At 46.6% G+C, this 12,825-nt stretch overlaps 1 protein-coding gene across 9 annotated transcripts in view; it reads right to left on the bottom strand.

The window, feature by feature from the left end:
- Positions 1-384: 384 nt before the first annotated feature.
- Positions 385-12,825, bottom strand: part of LDLRAD4 (low density lipoprotein receptor class A domain containing 4) — a 165,518-nt gene continuing 153,077 nt past the window's right edge. For all 9 annotated transcript variants that reach the window (XM_055559138.1, XM_055559144.1, XM_055559145.1 and 6 more), the window contains 2 exons: positions 10,231-10,281; positions 385-8,894 (listed from right to left, as the gene is read on the bottom strand). In XM_055559138.1, the coding sequence (XP_055415113.1) occupies positions 8,358-8,894; positions 10,231-10,281 (588 nt within the window). In that variant the 3' untranslated portion in view covers positions 385-8,357. The remainder of the gene's footprint in view (positions 8,895-10,230; positions 10,282-12,825) is intronic.

The raw sequence follows: 12,825 nt of genomic DNA, 5'->3' as shown, positions 1-12,825 counted from the left end.
GTTCTTTTATCATATTTGGTATCAGAAATACTTGATCTTGTCAAACACTGCTGCTCTCATCTTGCCAACCTAGTCCTTAAGGAAAGCTACAGAGAGCCTAAAGGGGGACCCCTGGAGTGTCTATGTGGAGTGTTTGTAGCAGGCCAGTGGGCACTGAGTTAAATTATCCAGAGTGTGTATGTGTGGTAAGTATCACGACCCATTTCATTTACAGTAAGCCTTAAACTTGCTGTGTCTGGTGTGTGCATCTGTTTTTAAGTAGGATTGCTGACAAGGTAAAGAGGGAGTCATAGCTGAGACTTAACGTCTACCAAATGGAAAAAAGTGCTCAAAAAATTAACAATTGAAATGAAAAACAGATTAGGTTAAAAAAACAGAGACCATTCAAGGAAAATAGTGAAACCAACCTTTTAAAGTATCAAAACAATTTTTTTTTTTTTTTTTACTGAATCAACATTTTGCATGTAGCAGGGTGCTGTTTGCAGCTCCCAACAAAGGGAAAAGAGTACATGTATTAAGGTCACCTTCCTGCCACTAGTGAAAATAATGACTATGCCTTCAAATACAGTCTTTAGTTTGTTTTAGAATCTACCTTCTATTTATTTATGGACAGAAGATGTTACTGTAGTCCTTTATGCTCCAGTAAGATATGGAGCTATTGGCTGTCTCATTTCAGTGATAAAGTGTCTGTTCCAAGGCCACTGTGAGTGGATCGCTGAAGGTTCTTTTTCAAAGATGTCTCCCAAAGGTTCAGTGAGAGGGCTGCCTGAATTGCTAGTCCATTTGCTTAGCAGTTGGCAGCTCTGCTGTTTCACAAACGATCCAATGCACAGAAGTCAGTCCAAGAAAGCCAGAGACTGGGGAGTGGGGGTGGGTCTGGGATCCAGTGCCGCCCCCAAAGTGCAGTGGGAGCTCCCACGTGTGGAGGGGAGGGGAGGAAGGAGCCCATTCCCCACCAAGGAGGGAGGCGTTAGGCTCTGTCACATCTTGTGCCGAGTGTAGCCCAAGTGGAAAATGGCAGGTCCAGACCTTGGCATTTCCATCCCTGGCTGGGCAGCAAGCAGTACCTGGGCTTTGGAGAACCCACGTGGGGTTCCTTGGCCTCCAGTGCTTCAGCTCCAGCCCGACAGACAGCTCCTGGACCCCCAGCAGCTTCCCAGCCTCTTGTCTGCTTTTGGCCTGGGGCTTCTGTAATCTTCAGGGTCTTGCAATGCATAGCCAGCCAGGGCTGCAGGAAAGGTCCCACAGGCCCCTGACGATGGAGATCAGCGTCCCACCTGCTGCCCTCCAGCACAGACTCTTGTTCCTCAGGGCTACACAGAGCCCTGCTGCCTAGATGGACACCAGTGGACCCACACTGACTGTCTCCTGCCACCCCCGGAGCAGCTCAAGGTAGCCTCCCTGCACCCGGATCTTAGACCCAGCCAACCAGGCAACCACACATAGAAAGGGGTTTACTGAACCCAATCCAGTAGGAATCAAACCCAACTGTGAGGAGAGTTTATATACTGGTCTTACTTGACTGAGGGATATAAGTCTGGGGAAAAGTCTTTAAATTTTCTTAACTGCTGAGTAAGAAATTATAAAATGTATTCAATAGCATAATGTGGTTTGTCAGTGACTGCTATTTTAAGAGAAAGAAATCCTTTTCTTACAGTTAATTTCCTCCTTATAGTTTTCTAATCCCCTTTCCAAAATAATCTAAAAAATAATTCAGAATCTGCAATGAGTGTTATAGGAGCTCCTTGGCAGTCTAGTGATTAAGACTCCGTGCTTTCACTGCCGTGGCCATTTTAAGCCCTGCTCAGGAAATGAAGATCCTGCGACCCACGTGGTGTGACCAAAACAAAAATGGGTTTATAACTAGAGTATTAGGCCCAGGCATTTATTTAAATGGTACTTTAAGATTTCAGTTTCCAAAGTTCATTTACTAATGTATAGAAATGCAAAAATATATTAATTTTTTATATTTTTTTCCTGCAATCAAGCTAAACTCAGTTATATGCATTTCAATATTCTTGCTTGGAGAAGTCTATGGACAGAGGAGTCTGGTGGGCCACAGTCCATGTATTGGAAAAAGCTGGACACGACTGAACAACTAACATTTACACTTCACTTTTGGTGGACTGTATGAGGTTTTGTACATTCTCAATCATGTGATCTATGAATCTATGTACTTATTTGGAGCTTAGAGTTATCATTCTCATCTCTCAGTGAAGGAATCTTGAATTCCTTTTGCTCCACCATCACAAACTGAAAACTGATAGAAACGACCTCAGCCTCTGAGGGCACCTGCTGAACAGTTCCTATTAGTTTCATTCACGTTTTCTTCTGAGTTGTCTCCAGTTTGTGACAGCATCCAGAAGCCTGAAGTGACACCTGTCAGGTGACAATCCCTGAATGTCCTGTGTAGAAATCAGAACTGTATGATGTGATCTACCAGTGTTGTTTATAGCAGAATATAGTGATTTCTGAAAAGTCAGAATAAGAACCAAATAAGCATCAGAAACATTTCTGAGACAATTTTTTAAGTACTTACAGTCCCCACCACCCCCGGCCAATATATATTGTGAAAAGATTTTTTGTTAAAAAAAAAAAAAAAACGAGACACATGTATCACTGATTATTTTTAATGATTTTAAGCTGCAGTTCAACCACAGCGTTAAAAACAGTCAGAAAGGGCTGATTTCATAATACACAGCACTAGAGCATCATCGTCCTTTAAGGATTGCGATTACAGACCTTGGGTCTAGGAACTGTATCATCACTCAGGCAGGTACAAAACAGCTGGAAATCTTTCTCTGTGTATAACTGGGAATTATGTTGAACAGTAAGCACAAATGGCTGTTTAAAAAAAGACCATGACTTTGGATTATCATAGGTCATGTGAACCTATGATACTGAACCTAACGACTATTGAAAAGTTCAGATACAGCTGTACGTGTCATTATAAAGCAGCCTAATGAAAGGGAACTAAATGCTATTAATAGTATTACACATACTTAAAAATAGCTTTTATATTAGAAAATGTGATTTTTGAAAGCTATGAAATGAAGAATAGTAATACAGGAGGCAAGCACATTAAAATGAACCGGCATCATTAACAGTAAAGTTTAAGCCTCAATTAGTCCTGTAGAAAGGAAGCCATGCTGTGTACCAGCTTTAGTGCTTCGGACAACAACCTGCTCAGCGTCCTGTGCGGGGGAGGGGTTCTGACAGGGAGGAGCCTCCACCCTTGACTTGAGCCACCAGGACCCTGCTGCTAGCAGTGAGCAGACAGCAGGGGCTGTGAGTGCAAAACACAGACCCTCATCATCTTGTGGCCCCTGAAAAGTACAGCTGGAGGACTGACCTCTGGTCTGTTAGCATCAAGAGCTGCAGAGGCACTTGCAGTACTTATTTTGTGGATGAGAGTAATTCTGTCGTGATTTTCAAATCAGAACACATACTGCAGAACAAACAATTAACCAGAATTAACATCCTCTAATGACAGAATAAACTGGAAGTATGGATCAGCTGGGCAGTATTTCACCAATGACCTCCATGGACAGAACTTGGAAGGAGGCCCACACCCAGAGTTTCGTCAGTGGTTTTAGTGAATGTTGTCACTTCTTTCTTTTTTGACTATTAGAATATTTGAAGATAAACACAAAGGTCACTATCAGAATCTCGAGACCTGAAAGTAGATGCTTTGTCAGGGGGAATGACGTGGTCCCTGGTCAACGGCAAAGCCTAGTTTGGTTCTGGGGTAGTTATCACCAGGATATATCAAAGGGAAGGGATTTAAGACTTCACTTTGCTGGCTGACTGCCAGTCTGTTCATTATAACCCAGAACAGACATTTTTCTGAGAATGGGGTCTTCTCAGGTGGACTGGTTTGTTCAGAGTTATTTTTCTCCAAACACTACTGCTCATTCAGTGGTTCACAGCTTCCATTTGTCAAAAAGGCACAGAGAGATAGTCACAAATGCATCTAGACTGCACAATCCTTGCTGCAGGCCACTGTGCTCACTCTGACCTAAGTTTTGCAAAGTTTTAAATTTTAATGAAAGTGCATTCTTCACTGGGTCTGCCCTCTTCATTCTAAAATGTAAGATAGAATATGTTTTCATAAAGCAAGTTGAAAAAATCAGCATTTTTCCTGACTATAAATACTGGTCCAGCTGAACTTGAAGGGATTAAAAATAAGCATCTGGTGGCCCCAGAAGGCTACAGAATTTTAAAAACTTATTTCTTAAGTGTTTTCACAGCAAAGATGCAACTCGGATTGCTGTACATAGGCTGCGCTTGCTTGTTCACACTTATTTCTTTGTGTTATAATATTGATATTTAATAAGAAAATAAATGACATAGACTTTATCTGTATGCATCCACTCAGATTTCCTTACAAAAGAGGACAAAAAACATAGGCATTCACAAATTCTATGCCATTTCTGTTAAATCTGGTACCTATACATTATATTGCAGTACCATTTTTGTTCCACCCATTGGGTAGGATATGTGCATAATCTAGTCAAGTTATATATACAGCACCTTACAAAATGAATACGTGACAGACACTGAAAGCACCACCATGAGTGAGGCATGACAACGTGTCAGCTGAAGTTAGAACATGTGGCACTCAGTCACTCTAAAACTGCTGCACTCTGAGCTCTGTGGAAGGATGTGGATCCTCATCACCTGCATCTCTGGACAGCTCTCACCCAGCACCGTGCACACTGAGGACAGCACCGCTCACAAGCCCCTCCCCCCCCACCCCGAGCCAACCTGAAGGCAGTAGCAGCAAATGACCGTCTAACCCTGGCCGTGAATACAGACCCAAGATGCAGCACTTGGGGAGTAAAATAACCTAAGCTGAGATCCTGATTTCTAAGGAATCCACACAAGGCAGGTGAGCCGCTGGGACCTTTTCATGGTTGGGGTGAGAGTAGGTGTTTCATCTGCCTTTGTTGGGCCCCTTTAGACACAGAGTCCTCACACTGGGGGGACTTGCCAGTGCATCTCCACTTCACCAAAGCCATGGTAACCAAGGCGACCATGCAAAGGGGGAGCCTGGTCACTGCTCTTCCACCAAGAAGTGGGGAGCAGGTGTCTGTCACTGCAAGGCCACACACCCAGCACCAGTATCCTTCCCAGTTTTTTCCTCATAGACACTGCTGAGCTTTGGAAATTTTAAGAAAAATGCAGGGTACACCAACGTGTTGTCATTGGAAACAGCAGACCTCAAGCAGCAGCCTCAGCACCACAAACACAAGGCTTGGGGAGCAGCCCCCAGCTGCCATGTCTCAGCCAGGCTGACCCACACATAAGCCATGTGGCCAGCAGCAGACGGAAGCTGCTTTGGAGGGGCATACGGCCCCAGCCAGTGTCTGCAGGGACACCCCCACCAGAGAGCAGGCGGAGGTAAGACCCGGGCCTGCCTGTCAGGATGCAGCCTCTGGCTCTGAGGAAGGCAGAGACTGGAATGGATTCTGCCAGGTCTGAGCACTTCTGCAAAGTGCTGGCCTCTGAGCCCTTCTTAAGACGATAAAATACAGGTAAAGAGCAGTAACTCAAAGTTGGAGACATGCTTATCTAAGCACAGATCCCTGTGCTGGGGTGAAAGGCCTGCAGTTTCCTGCTGGCCCCTTCCTACTAGCCCCTGTGCTCCTCTCCCAGCTGCAGTTAGTGGATTTAAGTGTTACTCTCAGGACAAACCTGCCTGTGTTTTGCATGTTTCCCTCTGCTGATTGGGCTGTGTATCCAAGTGTATTTGTGGTGTGGAGGACAGAGAGTAGGGCTGTCAAGCTTTTTAAACACTGAATTTTGGTCACAGAAGAACTCTAAATGCGTGGCTTGTTTAGCAAAATCTCTTTTGTAGGAAAGGACAACCTCAGTGAGGAACACCAGGCTTCCTGAAAAAGTCAACAGATGCATGAATCTTCCTGTAGGTGGGCCTGCTCAAGGCTCACACCCAGGGTGTTGCTGAGACTGTGGAGCCCAGCTTCCACCCACTGCTCCCCGGTCACCTGACTCTGGTGTCTAACCTGGATGCCACTGACTAGGCTGCAGCTTCAGAGCCATGTCTCCTTTCCATGCCAGGCCACACAACTTTCGAGAGAGCAGAGACCTAAATCACCTTATCCCTGTATGGAAGGGAGACTGACCTAATTCAGTTTAGGACCTCAGCTTCTAAACTAATTCATTACAGAGGCCCAGCCTCAGAGACCATCCAAGTCATGCTTTGAATAGTTACAGATGTGGACATCTTTAACTATTTACATTAGAGGCAGTTATCTAATAGGGTGGCTGAAAGGGAGCAATCTCTGTTTTAAAGGACAATTAAAGTTATTTGAATTATTGTTTTGCCAGCACCATGGACAGATGCCAGATGTTCAGGTACTTGCAGAAATTTACCAATTTCTGAGCATAACTCATCATTTTGAGCTAGAACCATAGACTGGGCTCACCCACTCTCCCAAAAGTGCTGGCGAAGTTTGGAATGACGACACCATCAGCCAACCTCGTTCTGCACCTGGGAGGATGCCTGACTGAATCTGCCGCAAATGAAGAGGACAGGCACTTCCCCATATTCACCACCAACTCAAGGTGAAGCTTCCATCAAGAAAGCATAGGCTCGTGGCCAAGGCCGTCGGACCTCGGGAGATGAAGGGGTCCTCTGGTCAAGTCCCCCAGAGCTCTGCCTGTCCTAGAGCTCCCACTGTGGCCCTCAGGAGGCACACTGCCCAACAGGATCTGAAGCATGAGTGACAACCGCTGACCATTTTCTCCTAAGGTAGACCAACTACTTGTGTGGATGTCACTGTGAAATGGATGAGGATTCCAATCCTCCAGACAAAACCCGGGACTTACCGGCCAAGAAGGGCCTCAGAAAGGGCAGCAGACAGGACCTGAGGTTGACAGTGCTCTGCCAGCAGTGCAAGGGCACCTCACCAGACAACCACACCCAAGACGACAACACTAAGAACTGAGTGGACACTTGGACCTGCAGGTCAGAGACCCTGCAAGACCAGGTAGGGACTGCACAGAAGCCCCCACCTGGGTGCAGGAAAGGCAGATGCTCTGCAGAAGGAAGTTACTGTTAGGGGAGAATGGACGTTACAAGATTGAAGTCTTCTGGCCAAGTTTAGCTGCAGGTTGTGCTTTTCAGTTTCACCCAAGGCTCTGAGTCACTCCCTGCCCAGCTCTGCTCTCCAGGAGAGGCTGAGTGGCCCAGCAGCATGGCTGGTTCTGAGCCCTGCTTCTCTCCCAGGCGCTGGTTCCCATATGGGGCTGGTTCCCTTCCTCAACTCAGGAGTTTCTACACACAGAGAACCCCCAGCCAGTGTTGGGCAACACCAGAGCAGCAAGCACATCGGAGCCACTGCTGAGTCTCACTGATCAGCCATCCAGGCCTGAACTCAACTATCCAGGGAAAGACAGACCACAGGAAACACTGAAATCACATGTTTCAACAGTATAGAAATAACCACCTTGCATTTTAAACAATTTATTGCATAAAATAGTATATTATCTGAGTATATTTCATGCTACAGTGAAAAAAAAATCAATTACTACAGAAAGTGCCCTGCTGGAGCACTAGGGCAGCACTGTGTGATGTGTGAATGCAGGCGTAAAACACACAGCCTGAGGCTGGAGGCACTCGACCCACCAGGGATGCGGGAGTTTCCTCTGCTCCATCCAGTCTGCAGGTGCCTTGGTGATGCATGCCCTGTGATGACTCTCTTCACAAGTGTAAGTTAGCAGTATGTTAGGCTACCTCCCCAAACACCCTTTCCTGCACAATTATGGGGGGAACATTATTATGGGGCCTAATGATGCATAGGTGAGAAAACAACATACAGGACTTCACATAAAGCTTCCTCATGTTAAACAATGAAGATAGTGCAATTTCTAAAAACACGGCATCACAACACAGATTTAACTCCTTGCATTCATCTGACTTCACTTTATACCTTGGCACACAAAGCAGAAACTTAGAATCATATTTTTTTAAAACAAAAGTTCCACAGTTCGGGTGGGAAGCAAACTAGCGAATCTTCCCCATAATGTATAACATTTTCCTCTGTATTCGGTTAATTGTAAAACAGGCATTCTGGCCTCTGCTTTCACATTAAAGTCAAATACCTCGTGGGTTTTATTTCATGGTGTCTTCAAAGCACCCTTTTGTGTTCTCATGCCCACACTTCGCCAAAACCAGCCCTGTCCCGTCTCTGCCGCAGGTGAATACTGTTGTGGCCAGACTGGAGGTTTACACTATTCCCTTCTGCGTGTGGTTCCCCTGAAAAGAACTGTTCTGTTTTACTGAGTTCTGCTGTGATGCGACGCCCCCATTTCTTTTCTCACATCAGGTGTGCTCACAGGTCAGACGCACTCCCTGGGCTTCCTGTCCGTGCCCTGGTCGGGCAGCTCCGTGCTCCAGGGCCTTCCCGCTGGAGCAGCAGTCTGCTCCCGCTGTGTGCGCTGCTGTGCTGGGGGTGGGAGGGAGTGGCAGCCGGGTAGTGGCCCATCGCCTCACTGTAGGCCGGGGGCGGCCCCGCCATCCTCCCAGTACTACTGCAGGTGCTGGCACTGATGCCTGAATTGCTGCTGGGTGGGCATGGGCCCCCACTGTACACGGATACACCTATCAAGTCGCTGTCAAATACAGTTCGGTTGGGCGGTGCCCGCACCGACTCTCGGTTGAGTTCCATCTGCTGTTCAGGGTCCCGGAGCTGCAGGGTGCAGGGCCCTTGGTAAGGAGGCGGCTCCTCCCCGTCCGACAGGGAGATGGTGGGGGGAAGGTCAATCTCGTGCTGCACGTAGGGGTAGGTGGGCTGGAAGCGGCTGAACCGATCCCTCTGGAGAAAAGGTGGGGCAGTCACCCCATCCCTGGACCGCGGGGCATACATGGTCTGCAGGGAAGAGAGGAACGGCTGCGAGATGTTCTCAGCACAGTGATGACCACGGACGTGACGGCCGCAGGGAAATTCACGCCTGGTCTGTTCTCACCCATCTGACAACTTCCCCCGCCAAAAAAACAAGTAAAGACTATTCCAGGAAAAAAAGTTTTCTCATTCCTAATGACTTACATCACTCACCTTGCCAAACCCAGGATGGTTCAGCAACGGATAATTGCAGTTACCTGAAAATGTAGGTTTAATGGAGTTATTGTATGTGCTATGTGTACATTTCCCACTGGGTTAAGAAGAATACAGGAGCCCCCACCCCCAGGCCAGCCCCCCACATGACCTGCTCCAGGTCCCACTCTTTTTTATAGAAAGTAAGGACAGCCCCTCTGCTTTCTCAAGCCCCTTCCAGCTCCTAGACCTGTGATTCAGAGGAGTGGGGAAAGGGACAGAATTTCCTTTGTAATTGAAAGTTGCAACTTCACGGGCCTGTACTTGGAGCAGATACAAGGCTGGGACAACTTATGACTTACTTATAGGAACCTGTTGCCCTATCAGTTACTTTAAAATATGAAACAAGTGACTTTTTCTTTCTGGCTTCTAGACTTATCCAGTTATTTTGGATAAAATTTCCTGTAATTTTTAGCAAACAACATGAAAAATGTTTTATATTCCAAAGTAAAGATGATTATAGATTTTTTTCCCCAAAAGAATCCAGACATTTTATTTAACATAACTTATTCACCATTCAACTTTCTTCTAGAGGAAAGACATACATATATAAAGATATATATTCATCCATCGACTTCTCTCATACCATATTTTTAACTTAAAAGCAAAAAACTTATTTTCCCAATTGTATGTGTGTGCATGCTCAGTCGTGTCCAACTCTTTGCAACCCCATGGACTGTGGTCCACCAGGATCCTCTGTCCATGGAATTTTTCAGGGAGGAATACTGGAGTGGGTTGGCATTTCCTACTCGAGGGGATCTTCCCCACCCAGAGAACGAACCTGCATTGGCAGGCAGATTCTTTACCACTGCACCACCTAGAAAGCCCCTTCCCGATCATACTAAGTCTTTATTGAATCTGTTACAACACTTTTATGTTTTGGTTATATTGGCCTCCAGGTATGTGGGATCCTAGCTCCCTGGCTGGGGATTGAACCCCTTGCATTGGAAGGTGAAGTCTTAATACCACTGGACCACCAGGGAAGTTCCTCCCCCACCTCTTAAACCAGGTTATTAGCACACATCTTAGTCTTTGTGTTGACACATTCAACCCTTCCACCAATCCTGTTCATCTCCTGCCACCCACACCTCGCCAGTCTCCAATCCCTTACCTCTGAGGTGGGCCGAGGTTCAGAGCCGTCTGAAGGCCACAGGCACCCTTCCTGGGTGGGGAGCAGGGAGTGGACATCACAGGAAGATAATTAGTTTCACGTAGCAGCACCCAAAGCCAAGGCATCACACACAGTCTGCTGAACACAGACTGTTTAACACCCAGGACCACAAAGCCCAGCCCTTAATCTGCACCTCGAGGAAACCTGTGGCCACAAGTACAACAAATCTCCCCACAGTAGCATTGAGAAAGGTCTGGAGTCTCTCAATCTACACATGTGTGTGTGCAACTCTGGTATCAAGCCTTCCGAGCTGGGGCTGCCCATTAACAGCAGCAGAAGGAAAGCACTGCCCATCTACACCAGTGAGCTTTCAAACTAAAAACTGAGTTTCCCAAACCTAAGAGCCTTCTGGGCATCTTCCAATGAACTGATTCTTCAGTACAAACATTCACAAGGTAAGTAGAACCTGAGATTGAGTTGTAGTATCTTGTTTCACAAATGTTTGGCCAGGCTGACAAGCAAACAGTAGGCATGACTAAGGATCACTTCTAAGACCATGAACCTATCAACCGAGTATTTCCATGTGGTATCCCTTCTGAACTCACTGTTGGCTACAGCAGGGTCTGCTGGGCTGTTGCGATTGATAAGAACTGCATCAGAGTGAGGGTAGTGCCCACATTTTTGGATTCCAAAAGAATACGCACACATGATCTGCCATCGTAGCCTCCTGTGATCTGAAAGTGACCACAGGCAGACCTAGGAGGCGAAGGTGACCTTCAGAGGCAAAGGTGACCTTCCCTGCTCCCTGCAGGCCAGCGTCCAGCACAGACAGCCCCCCTCACTGCAAGCAGGTGGCATCCTTAGGTCTGACTATACAACCATGTAATGGCGACAGGCCACAGAGTGACTAACCAGGTGTCCAAGCCCCAAGCGTTGAAACAGCACAGAACACCCTCCACTGTTTCCAGGACTCAGAATTCTACTCTTGGTGACAACAGCAGTAGATTAAAGCATAGGGAACAGCCTGATGGCCAGAACTCACGCCAGATGAAGCAGGTGAGGAAGGACCCAGAAGGGTGGCGCATTTTCTGAAAATGGCAGTAACCATTCTCAATGGTTTTATTTCCCTAGAAATTAGCAAAACTGAAAAAATGCCTGAAAAAGATTCACACCAAGCCCTGTACACACTCAGTCCGTATTTCACCAAATTCACATCAACCTCTCTGTTTCTAAATCCACATGCTTCCCAGCCCTGCTTCTCACAGTCCCTCCTGTCAACCCCACCCCTCCAGACCTCCCCTCCCCCTGCTTCTCTGGCCACTCAGCCTGTTCCCCCTGGGGACACGTCTGCATCACCACCACCACAGTGACCACAGCAAATGCCCCGGGGAGCCAGGTCCTCTGACCACGGTGGAGTAAGCTGAGAAATAAGTTAGCAGTTTATAGAATTTACAGCAACAGGAATGAAATCAAGCCAGCATCACTGCCCAGGCCCATATGCACTGCATCTCTCCTAGCTGTGTGCTTGTGAGAACTGTTCACTCAAGCTGTGTCCACAGAGCACCTCTTGGTGACCTAAAGATGCCCCCATGGGTGCCGCGGGGAGCAGGGCCACCAGGACCCAGGCCCACAATGGCCTTGGGCCACCATGAGGGGCTCCAGGGAATCTGCATGTTGTGGAGAAGGAACAGGACAGATCTGGATCTCACAGGCTGAAGATGTGTGTTTTCAGACTCCTTTATCCTCAAGGAATCTGCTTTATATTTTACTCCTCCAGCCACATTGGCAAGAAACTTTCCCCTAAGTTGAACCTGACACTAAAACATCTGTATTAAAGATTAAAAAATCACGTGCTCTTCCAAGTGATTGTCTTTACCATCCCAATGATCCAGATATGCCCGCTGCAGACCTAGAACACAATGACTGCATTTTTTCCTTTTAAATCTGGCACTTTTTTCGGGCTGGATGGTGAGTGGAAAATCAAAATTGTCTTTTTTAAAGTTGTGATAAGTTATATGTAACATTTACTATTTTAATCTTTTGAAAGCATACGGTTCTGTGGCATTAAGTCCATCCACTTGCCATGCACTGATCGCCGCACCCATCTCCAGAATTTGTCTTCTTCCCAAACTGAGACACCACACCTACTAAACACCAACTCTGTATTCCTTCCACCCAAGGCCCTGGTGACCAGCACTCTACCCTCTGTCTCTATGAATCTGACTGTTCTAAGGACCTCATCCAAGTGGAATCATGCAATACTGTCCTTACTTCACTGAGCATAATGACTTTATGGCTTATCCATGGTGCAGCGTGTCAGCATTTCCTTCCTTTTTAAGGATGAATAATAATCCACTGCAGGGACATACTGTATTTTGTTACTCATAGGTATCTTGGTTGGGTCCACCTTTTGGCCATCATGAATAATGCTACTGTAAACGGGGGTATACAAATCTCTCTCTGAATCTCTGCTTTTCATGGAGGAGAACTTTTGGGTCATGTGGTAACTCCATGTTTAATGTGGAGGGGTGGTGGGAACCACTACTGTTTCCCATAGTGGTGGTACCATTTCACATTCTCACCAACGAGCACAGG

This window comes from Bubalus kerabau, chromosome 21 (genome assembly GCF_029407905.1).
Source record: "Bubalus kerabau isolate K-KA32 ecotype Philippines breed swamp buffalo chromosome 21, PCC_UOA_SB_1v2, whole genome shotgun sequence".
NCBI classification, from domain to species: Eukaryota; Metazoa; Chordata; class Mammalia; order Artiodactyla; family Bovidae; genus Bubalus; species Bubalus kerabau.
Note: the sequence above shows the minus strand (reverse complement) of the source record. Positions and strands in the feature narration are given on the sequence as shown.